General features: G+C 40.3%; 1 protein-coding gene across 5 annotated transcripts in view; it reads right to left on the bottom strand.

Moving 5' to 3' along the window:
* The window catches only part of LOC124596207 (protein N-terminal asparagine amidohydrolase-like), a 147,525-nt gene that overhangs the window by 14,743 nt on the left and 113,624 nt on the right, over positions 1-19,158 (bottom strand). For all 5 annotated transcript variants that reach the window (XM_047135258.1, XM_047135256.1, XM_047135257.1 and 2 more), the window contains exons 6-7: positions 16,229-16,329; positions 4,802-4,963 (exon numbers count right to left, since the gene is read on the bottom strand). In XM_047135258.1, the coding sequence (XP_046991214.1) occupies positions 4,802-4,963; positions 16,229-16,329 (263 nt within the window). The remainder of the gene's footprint in view (positions 1-4,801; positions 4,964-16,228; positions 16,330-19,158) is intronic.

Genomic DNA, 19,158 nt, shown 5'->3' with positions numbered 1-19,158 from the left:
AAAGGAAGAGATCAGCACCTCCTTGGTAGTGTTTCAGCTTACTGTGCTGGTAGCTGTAGTATTTATCGGATAGAATCTCACTTGCAGCCTTTTTTTCATGTTTCTTTTGAAAGTTAATGTTTAGTTTTTTATCTTGATTAATTAATTAAGCTTACTATGACAGTATATGTATTCTCCCTGTGACCTGAAAATTGTAGAGGTTAGATGAAACTGTGTAAGGACATTTGATTTGTTAACTCTAGTTGGTCATTCAAGATGTAGGTTAGTTTGTTGTGAATGTGACTGTATATTTCAAATTCATACAACATATTCACCTGTACTCCTTTCTCAGCAATGAAGTTTTATTCAGGTCTCTGGCCTGACAAGGAGCACCTCTGTCCTGGGTCCATGGATAAACCACGAAAATCCACCACATTATGCCACACACAAACAGACCTGGCCCGTGGGCAGATCAGGAACACTAGATCTGACAGGCAGGGTCTGCACATTAGTGAGAAAAGATGGACTTCAAATTGGCAGGCCTGATCCGTTAGGGATACCTGCAGAAATGGACTGCGGTTTTTGGCCCGTCACAGAAATCCATAGGTGTGGCCAGCTATTCATGTGTCACAGACACCATGTTGATGAAATGAGAATGCGGAGATTGTATTTAGTTTTTGTTATTAAATTAATTTTTTTTTTTTACTTTTTTTCAATATTCTCTTCAGTAAATCTGAGCTCCAATAACAAAAAAATAACCATTCTCGGAGGGTGATATTCATCTGACCTCCCACAAAAATAAAAATAATCTTCCTTGGAGGGTGATATTCACCTGACCTCCCATAAAAATGCAAATAATGCAGTAGCCAATAGATTTGTATTTCGAAATCAATATTGTTGGCCTAATAACTATGTGGGCCTTTTGCAGAAAAATGAAGTAAAATAAAATGAATAGCAGGCTACCTACAGCTTCAGTATCACGTCAACATGCCATTGGCATCAAGAACAACTTGGATCCTTTGAGGCACAGAACTGAAAAGTCTATGGAAAAGGTCCTCATCCATGACAGTTCTCTCCCATGAAGAATGAACCAAATCCCATAGGGCATTCACAGTTCCCAGAGGAGGGTCGGGCCAATTGCCCTGCAGAGTCTTCTTAAGCTGAGCCCACACATGCTTTATGGGACTGATAGCAGGTGACTTTGGAAGCCATGGAAGGCATTGAATAATATTCTCTCTCCTTTGAAACCAACCCTGAATCCTAATGCTAGTGTGTGATGGGTGATTATCATGTTGGTAAGTGAGGCATCCTTCAGGGTACCAAAGTCAAGTTCCAAGGATGATCAAATTTTCAGGAAACATTCACATCATGCTGAATGCTGTTCTGAACAAGCCCAGATGAGTGGCAAAATAACATTCTGGGCTGCCCTGACCAATTCTTCGTCCTGCCTCCAAACAGAGACTCTTGGTCTTCCAGGTATTGGACATCTCACTACCTCAACATTATCTCTGAATCATCTAATCCATCTCCTTGCTGTGGAAGCATCCACATGATAGTGACATCCTGCCTCTGATGCAGTAACACCATTTCCAAAGAGAGCAATTATTTGATCATGAACATTCAAGTCAGCTATTTTGAAGCAGATCTATGACATATACCAATAGGCTGATACGTTTCTCTTAGCTGAAAACTATAGACACCAGATGGCAGTCGAAGTAATTACAAATAAATACATCGAGTGAGGTGGTGCAGTTGTTAGTACATGGGACTCACATTAAGGAGGATGACAGTTCAAGCCCATGTCTGGCCATCCTGGTTTAGGTTTTCCATGATTTCCCTAAATTGCTCCAAGCAAATTCCAGGACAGTTCCTTTGAAAGGGCACAGCTAACTTTCTTCCCCATCCTTCCCCAATCTGATGAGATTGATGACCTTGCTGCTTGGTCCCCTCCACCCAAATCAAATCAATCCAATCAACCAAACAACAAACAAATAAATAAATACATTGATTTTCAATATTTTTCCTATGACCATTTGTCTGTTTTTTAAAGATTAGACTATTATAAAATGGAATCTTTTGAAAGAATTTGGAACCTAGAAAAGACTACAACTGCACAATTTGTAGTGAATTAAGGTTTAAAATATTACCTGCACATGTCTAAATAAATAAAATAAAAAGAATTGACTCCATTTAGATTTGAACACTCATCCTTTATGTTTATAAGCCATCAGCATATTCACCCAGCCATTGAAACAGATCCGAAACACTTGTTGTTGTCGTAATTCTACTGATGTGGAGTTCTTATAGAGTCATGTACAGTAGCACTTCTGAACTTGGACATGCACAATGCTGTTCTTGGACTCTAAATTATTTGGGCTAGCCATCTTTTTGCCTCTCATTGCACAACTAATGAAGTTTTGATTTAAGGCTCCTCATCCAAATGAGTATGTACTATTTTCTCAAGGTCAGGCATCTGTATAGTTTGTTATCCTCCTTAGTCACAGCATTTGGAGTACCAGCTTGCCTCATTTTAGATACGCGTATGAACAGTCTTTGAAACATACCATCTACTCAATGTCTCCAACATCAGTACACAGCCCAAAGAAACTTGTCAACTTTCTATAGTTTCTATTTGTACACAAATCACATCTAATAATCCTGTAACTGGGTAAAACACTATTTGCTATGGGTGATCACTGTACACTTCAGTTTGTAAACACTAGTTGAGCTCTCACAGATCTTTAAATCTGAATGACAATGTCTGTGTCCTCATCATGCCAACTGCAAGACAATATTGCAGTTTTGGAATTTCCTGCCCCCTCATCCCTACTTACTTATATCTATACTGTGGAAGTTATCTTACCCTATAATATTAGAAAATAAATACAAAATAAAACAATCTATTACATAGAACAAACAATTCATATTTCCTCATACTGAAATGGCAGAGTGATCCCACAAATTTGGCTCATTTGATTATGGAACAACGTCACTTATCTCAGATTGATACTACTGTTCTATGCCGTCATACTTGAAAGTTTGTGTCATCATTGTCATCACAGAAACATCCAGTAGCAACAAGTTCATTAAGATTTTATAATAAAATCACTAAATAAGTCAGTGAAGAATGCTAGCAATGCAGTTATCACAAAAAATATATGAGTTCATTACATCATACCTCTGCCTAGAAACAGTGTCAATACTGAAATCCAAGCATATGCGTTAGAAGTACAGTTTGTTTTTTGGTTGTTCATGTTATTCTTACCAACCTGTGTTAATTCTTACAGACCTGTGTTGTAGCGCACCAAAGTGAGATGGCTGTCATGGGAGGAACATAGGCACACATTCAGTGATTTTCAATTTGCATTTGAAAAGGAAAAAGACAACAGAAATTCATAACGAAACATCAATTTCACATGAAAATCACACACCAGCATGGGAGATTGAGAACAAGTGGAAAAGGTTGTATCAGTGCAGTCATATAGATATGGAAGACATTTATCTTGAAGATGATCACCACTGACGGAGGAGCCAAGGATCACTACAAAGCTGAAAACTATCATGTTATCTGATAAGGGCATTATAATTCAAACAACTGTCAGATAGGTTGGTATTACTGTAGGTTTAGTGCACAAGATCATGCATGATTTCACTCAAAAAGAACAGGACATATCATCTATTGCAGAAACGTTGATAATGTGTGAGGACAAAGAAAACAAGTTTTTTCAGCCACACAGTGGAGGAATGTTAAGCTCGCCGATACAAAAATGAAAGAAAGAAGAAAACAACTGTAATACAGCTAATTTCTCATCCACCAAAAAGAGGTAAAGACACAGTTTGCTCCTGGAAAATGATGCTAGCTTTGGGGATTGTCCACGACTCTTCTTCACCAATTACACAGGGAGGGACACAACATCACTGAAACCTCCCGATCAACTGCAGCCTGAAATCAAGCAGAATCGCAAAAAAAAGTCTGCAACCTCTGCATAACCATGTGTCCATGCACTCTGCTCAATTGTCCCACTTCGTTCATGCCTAACCTATAAAATCTTACTACATTCACCTCAGTCACAGAAACTAGAACTGCGCAATTTCTTTCCCTTTCAAAAAGGAACCACAGGCTAGAAACATTTTCTGAGCAGTGGTAAAGTTATCTCAGCAGTTGAAAAATTTTTTCAGACCCAAACTGAGGACCTACGGTCATGGTATATCACAGATTATACACTGCAGGGGAAGAAAACGTGAACTTTCTGGATATTATGTGGAGAAGGACTAATAAATGTGAAAAAGTTGAGATACCTGTCTTTTCTCCTATCCAGTGGTATGAAAGTTACAATGCCCCTTGTAGAAATAGTATGTCAGACAAGAACAACACAAATAAACCAACAACAAGGCTTGTACTTTTGAAGTATAACAGATCAAAAGAAGCATAGAGGAGGATAACATGTACTTGTAGAAGAGCCCCTGTTGACATGTTACACAATGTGAGACAAACAATTTGAATGCCAAGAGAAAAGCTTATGTACTGGAGGAAAATAGTTTCCATCATTACGTTTTTACTTATACTACAGAGAGAAATGACTGTGTACAACAATGCTTCCAAGTAAAGTGTTTACTGTAGCTTTGTTTAAGCTGAATACAAGAACAAAAACTCATTGTTTCAACTATGACATAATAAATGAGCTTTTTTTTACAACTAAAGAACCATAAATATTTTAACCAATACTATCACAATATGGCAGGAAGTACTGACACACCAGAATTCCTTTTAAAGTTACATATTAGAAGCAGTGAGAATAAAATGTTATTAAACAGTACAGACCTGTGACACAAAATGGGGTGGTTCAACTTCAGGGGATGTGCTCATGTAACGCAGAATAACTTCATCAGGTAGATTCAGCCACATCTCTGCGTCATCCAAAGGTGAATAATCAAATGGGCCTATCTTCAACATTCTTGTCTCATTATTGTATACTTCCATCATCTAACAGAAATGAAGACAGAAAAAAATCATTCCACTTCTCTTGATAATCATAATTTAGATACAACAATAACAGTTTCCGATCATACAGAGTATAAAAACACCTGATACACACTAACGATCAATTGAATTAGATGCACCTCTTTAGAAATGTATATCATCACACTCCTTCTTTCAAAGTTGTGACTTGTGGTATGGACATCATAAGACACCAAATGTGTTGGGGAGGCATGGTGATCCTTGACACTCAGAGGTTGCTGAAACTCATAGAGATTGGTCACAGAAGGTTTCTAATATGCACACAACCTTTTTAATAATATCAAAATCATATGTATCTGGTTTGAGGTCAGATTAAATCAGACATCAACAAAGTTTCTTCACAGCCTTGTACTGTTTCATCAAATGGCTGACAATTCAGAGGTGAGGAGGTATTGCATCATCATGCTGAATGAGTAGGTGCTTAACATGCTGCTGTAGGCGAACAAATGAGCAAGGTGATAGATCAGGAAAATCCTGTGATACATGGTGACAAAATGTACCACTGGTTCCATTTTACTTCATGCAAACAGGCTCCTCATGAAAATACCAACACTACACTGATCTATTAAGAAAGAGGTTCATTACTTCATGCGACATGTGCATACTAACTTGTACGGTGATTCATCACGTAAAGTAACAATTTCCCATATTTTGAACAAATAACAACAGTTTCCTGTATCCACATTAATCTCAGCAGTTTTAATATGTTATGGAGGTTTCTGTATGTGATACCAGACAGTGCTTATGGCTGCTGTGGCTCCTCCAAAGTTACAACTTTGAAGCACTGAAGTGGCAGGTAATCTGCTGCCCTACTGTCTGTCTACCACAAAATGAGCTGTTTAATCGAGTGTGACCTCCTGATTACTCCATGTACTTCAAGTGCTGTTAAGTGTTTTGACATGTGAATACAGTTTCATTTATTATTATCCTTTACCTTTTCTGAGAATTGTACAAGGAGCAAGTTGAAGTCTCAAACATAATTTCTTTTGCTGACAAAGAACTTTGATTTAATTTATCATTATTCTTCTCATACTGCTGCATAACTATTAGATATTTTATTCCATTATATTGCATGGTTTGCTTGAAAGTACTGTACTGGAGCTAAATACTTGTATTTCACTCTGTCATTTGGATCTGCAACCCTGAGATACTAAGCATAATCATGTTTAATGGTATCAGTGAGAAAATTCAATTCAAAAAACTATTAAATTATAAGGAACTTGGTACTAGAAATGTACTTTCCCCCAATGTGTTTTTCTAGGCAACTATGTGGGAGCAAAGGGTTTGCATTCAAATTATGATCATGCAATTAAATCACAAGGCCAGATTCTGTGTATCAAAACTGCAAAAATTTATCTACACCGGTTGCATTTTTGCAATTGTGCATTTCACTAAGGGTCATTTTCATTGCTGTTTGTCTGTGAGGAGCATTATTCTCAAACACAGTCTTTTTGGTCTTATGTTGTCAGTTTCATAATTTTACACATTTGCAGATCACTGGATGATCTGTCCAAATCAGGAACTGTCCATATTTTCCCATTTTGCAGCTAAATTATTATTTATAGGAGTCAGACTTGTTTAATTCCACTGTCCCTCCCAACCATTAATTTCCAACCTTCAGTTCTTCTACCAATACTTTACTCCTGGCTTTAAAATCACCTTTAGCTGTTCTTGGGTCTTTCATTAACTTTAACTTCACTTTCTCCATGAATCAGTAGCTTTCCTGTTAAGTGCTTCTCGTTCATTATCCTTTCCATATTTCTTACTTGTTTGTTTAGATGAGGCTGTTCCTGCTTGTGTGCAGGAACAGCTGGGCAGGCAAGGGAACAAGTGGGTAGGGGAGGCCAAACAGTTGATGCACAAACATCCTTGATTCATCATCAACACTCCTTCTTTCACAGTTGAAAATTGGTGACCCAATGCACAATCCTGTTAACAGTCTGTCTCCATTTTTCCCCTGTCTTCTGCAACTCAAAGCAGCTGGCCCCATGTTTGGTGTATCTTCTCCTTTATCTGATCTATCCATTGTTGTGGTGGCATTACCTGCAAGCTTTCTTTGCCTTTGCTTTGCTTTGCTTTGCCTTGGATGATCATCTTTTCCATGTTATCCTCCTACTGTTGAATTACATGACCAAAGAACTGCAGGATTCACTGGAAAGAAATACTGGATGACCTCTTCCCCAACCTGAGTTCTTGAAAGATAGATTTGTTGGTCTGTTTGGCCATCCATGATATTCTCAGCAGCCTCCTGTGCATCCACATCTCAAAAGCATAACCTCTTTTGTGGTCTCCTCCAGTTATTGTTCATGTTTCAATGCCATAAAGAAAAAGAAGAGGTAGAGATTTCAGCACTTTCAGTTCAGCAAGTCTGGTTAGGGCTCAGTCTTTCCAAATCACTGTCAACTTCAATGCAGTTTCCCTACCCAGATCAATCCTGTATTATATTTCCTGTGTGGGCCACCCTCTTTATGAACCATGGAGTCCAGACAGACAAAGTGATCCACTTCTCCATATTCAGATAGTACATCTCTGACTGCTAGTGACTTACCTCTGTCAGTTATCGCGATCTTGGTTCTTTTTCTTATTAAATGACAATCCAAGTTCTTCACTTTCTCTCTAAATTCTATCCAGTGGTTCCTTCATTTCCACTAGTGATTCTGTGTACAGTGTGATTTCATCAGTGAATCTTACATTACTGGTTCTTCATCCTCCAATTTAAATCCCACCAGTCCTGCCCTGAAAACTTTTCCTCATAACTTATTCTCTATAAACATTAAATAGAACTGGTGACAGAATGCACCCCTGTGTAACTCCTTTATGTGGTTCAAAAGGGTATGAAATAGTTTTATCTAGTCTTATTATTACTTTACTATCAGAGTAGAGATTTTTGATAAGCATAATAAGACGATCAGGAATGCCTATTTCTGCTAGTATGCTCCACAGTTCTTTCCATCAAACACAGTGGAAAGCCTTGCTATAGGCCAAGAAACAAAGAACTAAAGGTGTTATTGAATTCCTTACATTTTTCAATTACCTGCCTGACACCGAGAATCTGCTATTGCATTTCTTTATTATGCACAAACCCAGCTTGCTCTGGTGGTATTTCTTTATCGAAGTAAGTTCTCGTTTGTTCTTGGATGACATTCAGAAGAATGTTGCTAGCATGTGAAATTAATGAAATGGTTCTGTAGTTCTCACAACACTGTGCATTTACTTTCTTATGAAACAGAATCACTACCAGCGTGGTAAAGTTCTCTAATAGATTAGATTAGATTAGATTAGATTAGACATTAGATTAGTACTTGTTCCATAGATCATGAATACGACACTTTGTAATGATGTGGAACGTATCAGGTTAATAAAAGGTATCTACATAAGATATTACATTACACAAAATATTACATGACACTCAAATTTTTAATTTTTTTTTGTGGGGGTTGGTGAGATTACCCACTTATTATATCCAAAAAATCATCTAATGAGTAGAAGGAGTTGCCATTAAGAAATACTGTTAATTTCCTTTTAAACGCTATATGGCTATCTGTCAGACTTTTGATGCTATTAGGTAAGTGACCAAAGGCTTCCGTGGCAGCATAATGTACCCCCTTCTGAGCCAAAGTTAGATTTAACCTTGAGTATATATATATAAAAAAAACAAAGATGATGTGACTTACCAAATGAAAGTGCTGGCAGGTCGACAGACACACAAACAAACACAAACATACACACAAAATTCAAGCTTTCGCAACAAACTGTTGCCTCATCAGGAAAGAGGGAAGGAGACGGAAAGACGAAAGGATGTGGGTTTTAAGGGAGAGGGTAAGGAGTCATTCCAATCCCGGGAGCGGAAAGACTTACCTTAGGGGGAAAAAAGGACGGGTATACACTCGCACACACACACACATATCCATCCACACATATACAGACACAAGCAGACATATTTAAAGACAAAGAGTTTGGGCAGAGATGTCAGTCGAGGCAGAAGTGCAGAAGCAAAGATGTTGTTGTATGACAGGTGAGGTATGAGTGGCGGAAACTTGAAATTAGCGGAGATTGAGGCCTGGTGGATAACGGGAAGAGAGGATATATTGAAGAGCAAGTTCCCATCTCCGGAGTTCGGAAAGGTTGGTGTTCGTGGGAAGTATCCAGATAACCCGGACGGTGTAACACTGTGCCAAGATGTGCTGGCCGTGCACCAAGGCATGTTTAGCCACAGGGTGATCCTCATTACCAACAAACACTGTCTGCCTGTGTCCATTCATGCGAATGGACAGTTTGTTGCTGGTCATTCCCACATAGAATGCGTCACAGTGTAGGCAGGTCAGTTGGTAGATCACGTGGGTGCTTTCACATGTGGCGCTGCCTTTGATCGTGTACACCTTCCGCGTTACAGGACTGGAGTAGGTGGTGGTGGGAGGGTGCATGGGACAGGTTTTACACCGGGGGCGGTTACAAGGGTAGGAGCCAGAGGGTAGGGAAGGTGGTTTGGGAATTTCATAGGGATGAACTAAGAGGTTACGAAGGTTAGGTGGACGGCGGAAAGACACTCTTGGTGGAGTGGGGAGGATTTCATGAAGGATGGATCTCATTTCAGGGCAGGATTTGAGGAAGTTGTATCCCTGCTGGAGAGCCACATTCAAAATCTGATCCAGTCCCGGAAAGTATCCTGTCACAAGTGGGGCACTTTCGTGGTTCTTCTGTGGGAGGTTCTGGGTTTGAGAGGATGAGGAAGTGGCTCTGGTTATTTGCTTCTGTACCAGGTCGGGAGGGTAGTTGCGGGATGCGAAAGCTGTTGTCAGGTTGTTGGTGTAATGCTTCAGGGACTCCGGACTGGAGCAGATTCGTTTGCCACGAAGACCTAGGCTGTAGGGAAGGGACCGTTTGATGTGGAATGGGTGGCAGCTGTCGTAATGGAGGTACTGTTGCTTGTTGGTGGGTTTGATGTGGACGGACGTGTGAAGCTGGCCATTGGACAGGTGGAGGTCAACATCAAGGAAAGTGGCATGGGATTTGGAGTAGGACCAGGTGAATCTGATGGAACCAAAGGAGTTGAGGTTGGAGAGGAAATTCTGGAGTTCTTCTTCACTGTGAGTCCAGATCATGAAGATGTCATCAATAAATCTGTACCAAACTTTGGGTTGGCAGGCCTGGGTAACCAAGAAGGCTTCCTCTAAGCGACCCATGAATAGGTTGGCGTACGAAGGGGCCATCCTGGTACCCATGGCTGTTCCCTTTAATTGTTGGTATGTCTGGCCTTCAAAAGTGAAGAAGTTGTGGGTCAGGATGAAGCTGGCTAAGGTAATGAGGAAAGAGGTTTTAGGTAGGGTGGCAGGTGACCGGCGTGAAAGGAAGTGCTCCATCGCAGCGAGGCCCTGGACGTGCGGGATATTTGTGTATAAGGAAGTGGCATCAATGGTTACAAGGATGGTTTCTGGGGGTAACGGATTGGGTAAGGATTCCAGGCGTTCAAGAAAGTGGTTGGTGTCTTTAATGAAGGATGGGAGACTGCACGTAATGGGTTGAAGGTGTTGATCTACGTAGGCAGAGATACGTTCTGTGGGGGCTTGGTAACCAGCTACAATGGGGCGGCCGGGATGATTGGGTTTGTGAATTTTAGGAAGAAGGTAGAAGGTAGGGGTGCGGGGTGTCGGTGGGGTCAGGAGGTTGATGGAGTCAGGTGAAAGGTTTTGTAGGGGGCCTAAGGTTCTGAGGATTCCTTGAAGCTCTGCCTGGACATCAGGAATGGGATTACCTTGGCAAACTTTGTATGTGGTGTTGTCTGAAAGCTGACGCAGTCCCTCAGCCACATACTCCCGACGATCAAGTACCACGGTCGTGGAACCCTTGTCCGCCGGAAGAATGACGATGGACCGGTCAGCCTTCAGATCACGGATAGCCTGGGCTTCAGCAGTGGAAGAGTGCAGAAAGTTGAAATAAGCAGTTCACATAATCCTACTCCCAACATCACCACTGCTGAAGCCCAGGCTATCCGTGATCTGAAGGCTGACCGGTCCATCGTCATTCTTCCGGCGGACAAGGGTTCCACGACCGTGGTACTTGATCGTCGGGAGTATGTGGCTGAGGGACTGCGTCAGCTTTCAGACAACACCACATACAAAGTTTGCCAAGGTAATCCCATTCCTGATGTCCAGGCAGAGCTTCAAGGAATCCTCAGAACCTTAGGCCCCCTACAAAACCTTTCACCTGACTCCATCAACCTCCTGACCCCACCGACACCCCGCACCCCTACCTTCTACCTTCTTCCTAAAATTCACAAACCCAATCATCCCGGCCGCCCCATTGTAGCTGGTTACCAAGCCCCCACAGAACGTATCTCTGCCTACGTAGATCAACACCTTCAACCCATTACGTGCAGTCTCCCATCCTTCATTAAAGACACCAACCACTTTCTTGAACGCCTGGAATCCTTACCCAATCCGTTACCCCCAGAAACCATCCTTGTAACCATTGATGCCACTTCCTTATACACAAATATCCCGCACGTCCAGGGCCTCGCTGCGATGGAGCACTTCCTTTCACGCCGGTCACCTGCCACCCTACCTAAAACCTCTTTCCTCATTACCTTAGCCAGCTTCATCCTGACCCACAACTTCTTCACTTTTGAAGGCCAGACATACCAACAATTAAAGGGAACAGCCATGGGTACCAGGATGGCCCCTTCGTACGCCAACCTATTCATGGGTCGCTTAGAGGAAGCCTTCTTGGTTACCCAGGCCTGCCAACCCAAAGTTTGGTACAGATTTATTGATGACATCTTCATGATCTGGACTCACAGTGAAGAAGAACTCCAGAATTTCCTCTCCAACCTCAACTCCTTTGGTTCCATCAGATTCACCTGGTCCTACTCCAAATCCCATGCCACTTTCCTTGATGTTGACCTCCACCTGTCCAATGGCCAGCTTCACACGTCCGTCCACATCAAACCCACCAACAAGCAACAGTACCTCCATTACGACAGCTGCCACCCATTCCACATCAAACGGTCCCTTCCCTACAGCCTAGGTCTTCGTGGCAAACGAATCTGCTCCAGTCCGGAGTCCCTGAAGCATTACACCAACAACCTGACAACAGCTTTCGCATCCCGCAACTACCCTCCCGACCTGGTACAGAAGCAAATAACCAGAGCCACTTCCTCATCCTCTCAAACCCAGAACCTCCCACAGAAGAACCACGAAAGTGCCCCACTTGTGACAGGATACTTTCCGGGACTGGATCAGATTTTGAATGTGGCTCTCCAGCAGGGATACAACTTCCTCAAATCCTGCCCTGAAATGAGATCCATCCTTCATGAAATCCTCCCCACTCCACCAAGAGTGTCTTTCCGCCGTCCACCTAACCTTCGTAACCTCTTAGTTCATCCCTATGAAATTCCCAAACCACCTTCCCTACCCTCTGGCTCCTACCCTTGTAACCGCCCCCGGTGTAAAACCTGTCCCATGCACCCTCCCACCACCACCTACTCCAGTCCTGTAACGCGGAAGGTGTACACGATCAAAGGCAGCGCCACATGTGAAAGCACCCACGTGATCTACCAACTGACCTGCCTACACTGTGACGCATTCTATGTGGGAATGACCAGCAACAAACTGTCCATTCGCATGAATGGACACAGGCAGACAGTGTTTGTTGGTAATGAGGATCACCCTGTGGCTAAACATGCCTTGGTGCACGGCCAGCACATCTTGGCACAGTGTTACACCGTCCGGGTTATCTGGATACTTCCCACGAACACCAACCTTTCCGAACTCCGGAGATGGGAACTTGCTCTTCAATATATCCTCTCTTCCCGTTATCCACCAGGCCTCAATCTCCGCTAATTTCAAGTTTCCGCCACTCATACCTCACCTGTCATACAACAACATCTTTGCTTCTGCACTTCTGCCTCGACTGACATCTCTGCCCAAACTCTTTGTCTTTAAATATGTCTGCTTGTGTCTGTATATGTGTGGATGGATATGTGTGTGTGTGTGCGAGTGTATACCCGTCCTTTTTTCCCCCTAAGGTAAGTCTTTCCGCTCCCGGGATTGGAATGACTCCTTACCCTCTCCCTTAAAACCCACATCCTTTCGTCTTTCCGTCTCCTTCCCTCTTTCCTGATGAGGCAACAGTTTGTTGCGAAAGCTTGAATTTTGTGTGTATGTTTGTGTTTGTTTGTGTGTCTGTCGACCTGCCAGCACTTTCATTTGGTAAGTCACATCATCTTTGTTTTAGATATATTTTTCCTACGTGGAATGTTTCCCTGTATTATATATATATATATATATATATATACAAAGATGATGTGACTTACCATACAAAAGTGCTGGCAGGTCGATAGAAACACAGACAGACACATAAATACACACAAAATTCAGGCTTTCGCAACAAACTGTTGCCTCGTCAGTGGCGTGGAATGTTTCCCTCTATATATATATATATATATATATATATATATATATATATATATATATTAATAGAGGGAAACATTCCACGTGGGAAAAATATATCTAAAAAGTTTCATCATCTTTCTTTTTAGATATATATATATATATATATATATATATATATATATATATATATATATATGGCAATTCATTAATATATATTGAGAACAGCAGAGGACCCAAGACCGAACCTTGTGGCACCCCATTCTTGATTGTTCCCCAGTTTGAGAAATCGCCAGTTTTTAGCATATTATGTGAACTGCTTATTTCAACTTTCTGCACTCTTCCAGTTAGGTATGATTTAAACCATTTGAGTACTGTCCCATTCATACTGCAGTACTTGAGCTTATCTAGAAGTATTCCATGATTTACACAATCAAAAGCCTTTGATAGATCACAATAAATCCCAACAGGTGACTTCCGGTTACTCAGAGCATTTAATATATCATTAGTGAAAGTATATATAGCATTTTCCGTTGAAAAACCCTTCTGGAAACCAAACTGTTTCATGTTCCATTATTCCATGTGCTGTTGCATATTTCATGCATGATTTTCAAACCAAAATCTTCACAGGCTTTGATCATTTTAGCAGCAATGAGGCAAGGTCCAGGTACTTTATTATTTTTCAATTTATCTATAGCTTTTTTTGGACTTCTTATTTTTAAGATATTGCGTTCCTTCTCTGCTGGAGACCAAGTTTTCCATTTTTATCCATGCACAACTTGTTGCAGTATGTTCTCCACCAACCAGCAGCTAGTTCAATGTTGGTTATAGTTCTGCCATCTTCATCTTCTATAACCCATGTTCTTGGTTTGAAGAATCTCATTAGTTTCTTTATTTCATTGAACACACACCTGGTCTCATTTCAATCCCAGTGTTTCTCAATTCTCTCATGTTTCGCTGATGTAATTATTTTTGTATCTCTAGCAGCTTCTCTGTATTAATGCCAATAACTTCTGGTACTGCTGAGTTCCCTGTAATCCTCTCATCTTCAGTACTTTTCTGTGCTCAATGATCTTTATGGTTCCACTTGTAAGCCAGTTATTTTTATTCTTCATCTTTTTGCTATCCTTGACTACTTCCTCAGCTGTTTTAATTAATGTCTCCTTTAACAATTTCCGTTTCTCTGCAGATCTCATATTACTTGACTGACTGGTCAAACATGTTTCTTAGACTCGATTCCTAAAAATTTCAATTTCAGTGGTTTGCTCAAGACTTTTTGCTTTCGGAGGCATCCCTTTACAATTCAACACTTCCATTCTCAGTTCACGACATAGAAGCAGATGGCAAGGACCACAGTCACCACCAGGAAGAGTCTTAATGTTTTTAACTGATGATCTCCATCTTAAGTCAATCAAAGAATAGTCTATCTGATTACAGCATGTTCCACCTGGTGAAGTCCAGGTGTAAAGTCTTCATGGATAGTGCTGGAAGCAGATGTTGAGTGTAACAAACTTATTTTCCTGATAGAACTGAATCAGTTGATCTCCACAGTCATTTCTTTTGCCTAAATCATGACAGCCAAGTACTTCATTTGACGAATACCATTTCTCTACGTTAGTATTAAAAATATTCTTCCATATGGTAACTCCCTTCTTGGGTATTGACTCTAGACAGATGGAAAGCGACTCATCAAATTCTTCGAACTCTTCCACATCAACAACGAAGTTGGTGCATATGCCCAAATTACATTTAGCTTGCAAGGTCTAGTGTTGAATTTCTCTAGTATTATTTGGTTACTGACAGGCTTGTACTCAATCACTGCACCATTACATCCCTTCTGTACTAACAAGCAACACCATTGATGGAGTTATCTGACCTACCAGAAAAATACGCTGCATTATCATTAAATGTTTTGAAGTGCCCAGTGCCTTTCTAGTGAATCTCTGCTAATCCTAATACCCCCATTTTAGTTCGATGGTGTTCCCTTCACACAATCTGTATTTTTCCAGTCTGACATAATTCTTGAACATTCTATGTCGCAATCTTGTGTATATTCATTTGGATGTTCATAGTTTTGCTTGTGGCTGCCCCTCCTTCCCCGGTCACGGAAATCTTCCCCAGTCCTGGAAATCTGACTGGGGGACTATTTATATCTCCAGACTGCCTAATAGCAGGCAAATCCATGATGGGTTTTCTTGTGAACAAAACAATGGGTTGGTTTCCCATTGCCTTCCTCTGTCTGTTGGAAATATAAAAGAAAATATACAGGACCAAGCAGAAGTAGTTATCGTGGATAAGGAGCTAGGACAAACCAAGAGATCGCACAGACAAGGTCACTAAATCCTTGAAATAGGACTACTCTCTAACTTAATAAATACTTTATTATGCACATCTTTACCCACAACCAGATGTCTTTCCATAGTCAGAATTATCCACACTGAAAGAAAGTTCTGTCTGCCACCTGCCCCCAAGTACAAGTTGTGATGTCAAAATATTTATATATCATGAATTTGATCTGTGAATGGACAATTAATCTAAATCTAATTGGAAAATTCCTAAAATAAGAACCCAGATAGACTGGTATTGTAGACCACTTGTTACCGTGGAGCAAGTGGATTTTAATTCCATCCAGTTCATCTACCTCATCTGCCAACCAAAAGTTGCACACACCCACATTGTTTATACTCATAAATTACTGTAAAAAATAAAGAAAATATGTGCATTTTATCAGCATTTTATATCATTATGAATAACAAGTAGAGCTAAGAGTTTGTTGGAGGCTTTCCTGCTAGTAAAAGAATACAGGGAATAACTCAAGTATTAGTGACTACATTTTACTCACTCTTAGTTTACTACACAGCTGTCGTGCATGCCGTAGACCTTCATCTGGTCCTCTGTCTTTGTACACAGCAGGAAACAATTCACCAGTCTTGACATTAATTCCTGAAAAACATATTCTTGTAATATTACTACAACAATGCCTAGCCATATGGGTTAAAATTTGGATGAGAAAAGTATACTGTATACACTGCCGTCAGAGGCATTAAAGCAATGTGAACATTGAAGAGAACACAATGAAAACTTTTGTTACACGTAGTGTACCACATTATTTTGTCAAAGAAAAAAAAATTTTACGTATGATGGAATAGATAAAAAAGCACATGTCTAGAAGCAATGTATTTTACCTTATGATTATACACATCCAATATGGCGGTCAGAATTCAAAGGCAACATGATACTGGCCTCATATACATGAGGGTGAAATACTTATAAAAGTGAATTTTTGTTCTATGTGTCTTTCTGTAAACAGAGTGAGGTGCAATTTCTGTTCATTGTTGCTTTCATTCCAAGTGATTGTTCTTCACACCTAGAATGTTGTTGTACCACTTATTTAGACAGGATCAAGAGCAGAATCTTCAGAGCAAGGGATATTGTCATCTGTTGCACAATGCATATAATCAAGTTTCTCACAACAGACAATGCACAACCATTCGAAATTTTGAAAAGACAGTTTGGAGACAAAATCTTCAGAAAGACTCAAGTATATCCATGGCACAAACAGTTTTTATGAGGATGAGAAACAGTTGAAAATGCAGCTGACCAACGTTGTCTGAGGACCAGCACAGGGTGGCTACTCAAACTTGGAAAAAGTTCCCTGGGAATTCCAGATGTGAGGTGGAAGAGGTGTCAAGAAGCTCCTGAAAAATTATTAGTGAGTGGGGAGGGAGGGTGGGGTGGGGGGGTGAGTAGGGCAGCATACCATAGTAATGACTTTTCTTTCCTTTTCTTTCTTTTCTTTCCTCTTGGCTGAACTATACACCAGCCATAAGCAGTAGCTTAACCACAGTTATCACACATCGATAATTTATACGGGCTAAAATTCATATAATTAAGGGGCTCCGGAAAGGCTCAAAATCATGAAAAGTTCAATTTTTACTTTTTTGCGTTTTCTGAATCTGCAGACTATTACCTTTTAATAGATATATAATTTATTCAATTCCGAAGACTACAACTATTTTTAAATTTTTTTTGAAATGTGTTCTACATGGGCGTGACCCACTGTGGCGCTGTTAAACTGCTGTCAAATGGTGTTATTATTAACGTCCGTGTTCATCAGGTACATTTTAGTGATGTGAGATAAAGTATGTGTTGTGGCTAACCTGTGATGGTTCAATATATATCGCTGGTGTGATTGTCGATTGTTTCATGTTTATTTACTCTGTCGTTATCTCGAAAATATTTGTAATTAATTCTGTTTCTTGAGTCTCTGTTTTGTTGAAGTATAATAATGAGTAAAAGTAAAGTTATTAGAAATCCTCTGAAGGCTTTTAAGAAAAGGAGAAATGTTGGAAAGCCAAAGGTATGTGTTATTACTGTAAACAATAATGATGATAACCAAGTGAGTGAACCTAACCTCTCAAGTACACCTGCCCATAGCAGTCAAAGTGGGAAAGAAAATACTTCACAGAAGAAGCTTGGTTCAATGAGTGAAAACTATGAATGTTTTATGGGCGAATCGGATGTGAATGAAATATTTGATATGTCGGTTCTCAAAGAAATTTTTTCAAACTGTGTAAGATGTATTCATTGCAGTGAAGCTGGTCTGGAACTCTCCATAATAAAGCACGTAGGACTTGCTAGTGAAATACAACTGAAATGTGATAAGTGTTCATACATGACCACCTTTTGGAACAGTGTTGCAGTAACTGCAACTGAAGAAAATGGTAGCAAAATCTACGAACACAACATTAGATTTGTTTATTCCTTGCGTTCAGTTGGTAAGGGTGCTACTGCAGGTGCAATTTTCTGTGGCATCATGAATCTTCCAAATCCCCCAACCAAGTTTACGACCTATAATAAATTAATAGGGTCTAAAGTAGAAGATGTATGTATAGAATCTATGAAGAACGCTGTGGAAGAGGCAGTATTGGAAAATAATGGTAACAGAGATTTGACTGCAGCGTTCGATGGTACCTGGCATAAACGGGGACACACATCTCTTCATGGTGTAGTATCTGCCACCAGTATGTATACAGGGAAAGTTTTAGATGTAGCAGTAATATCAAAGTATTGTAGATGTCCACAAAAATATAAAGGTACACATGAAAATAATTGCAAAGCCAACTATAGTGGCAGTAGTGGAGGAATGGAAGTGGCTGGTGTTGCCAGTATATTCCAGCGTTCTGAGGCGTGTGATAAAGTGCGATATGTTAATTACCTTGGTGACGGTGATTCTAAAAGTTTCAAACATGTTCAAGGACTGAAGCCCTATGGTGATGATGTTGTAGTGCAGAAATTTGAGTGTATTGGACACGTACAGAAGCGAATGGGAACAAGACTTCGGCGACTGAAAGCTTCGTACAAAAAACAAAAACTCAGTGATGGTAAAGGGTTGGATGGGATGGGAAGGGAAGGTTAACTGACAGTGTAATTGACAAAATACAGAACTATTATGGAATGGCTATTAGGCAAAATACACAAAGTGTCGACGAAATGAAGAAGGCTGTTTGGGCTCTTTTTTTTCATACTTCTTCAACCGATGAAAATCCCCAACATAGCTTGTGTCCCAAAGAAGAAGACAGTTGGTGTAAATATAACAAAGGATTGCTAACTGGTGAAGTGTACACTCATAAGCACAGTCTGCCTCATGCAATAATGGAGGTGATAAAACCTATTTTCAGAGACTTAGCAGCACCTGAACTGTTGAAAAAGTGTATTCACGGAAAAACTCAAAACCCCAATGAAAGTGTAAATAGTGTTATATGGTCGAGA

This window comes from Schistocerca americana, chromosome 2 (assembly GCF_021461395.2).
Source record: "Schistocerca americana isolate TAMUIC-IGC-003095 chromosome 2, iqSchAmer2.1, whole genome shotgun sequence".
NCBI classification, from domain to species: domain Eukaryota; kingdom Metazoa; phylum Arthropoda; class Insecta; order Orthoptera; family Acrididae; genus Schistocerca; species Schistocerca americana.
This window is presented reverse-complemented; position numbering and strand designations above follow the sequence as displayed.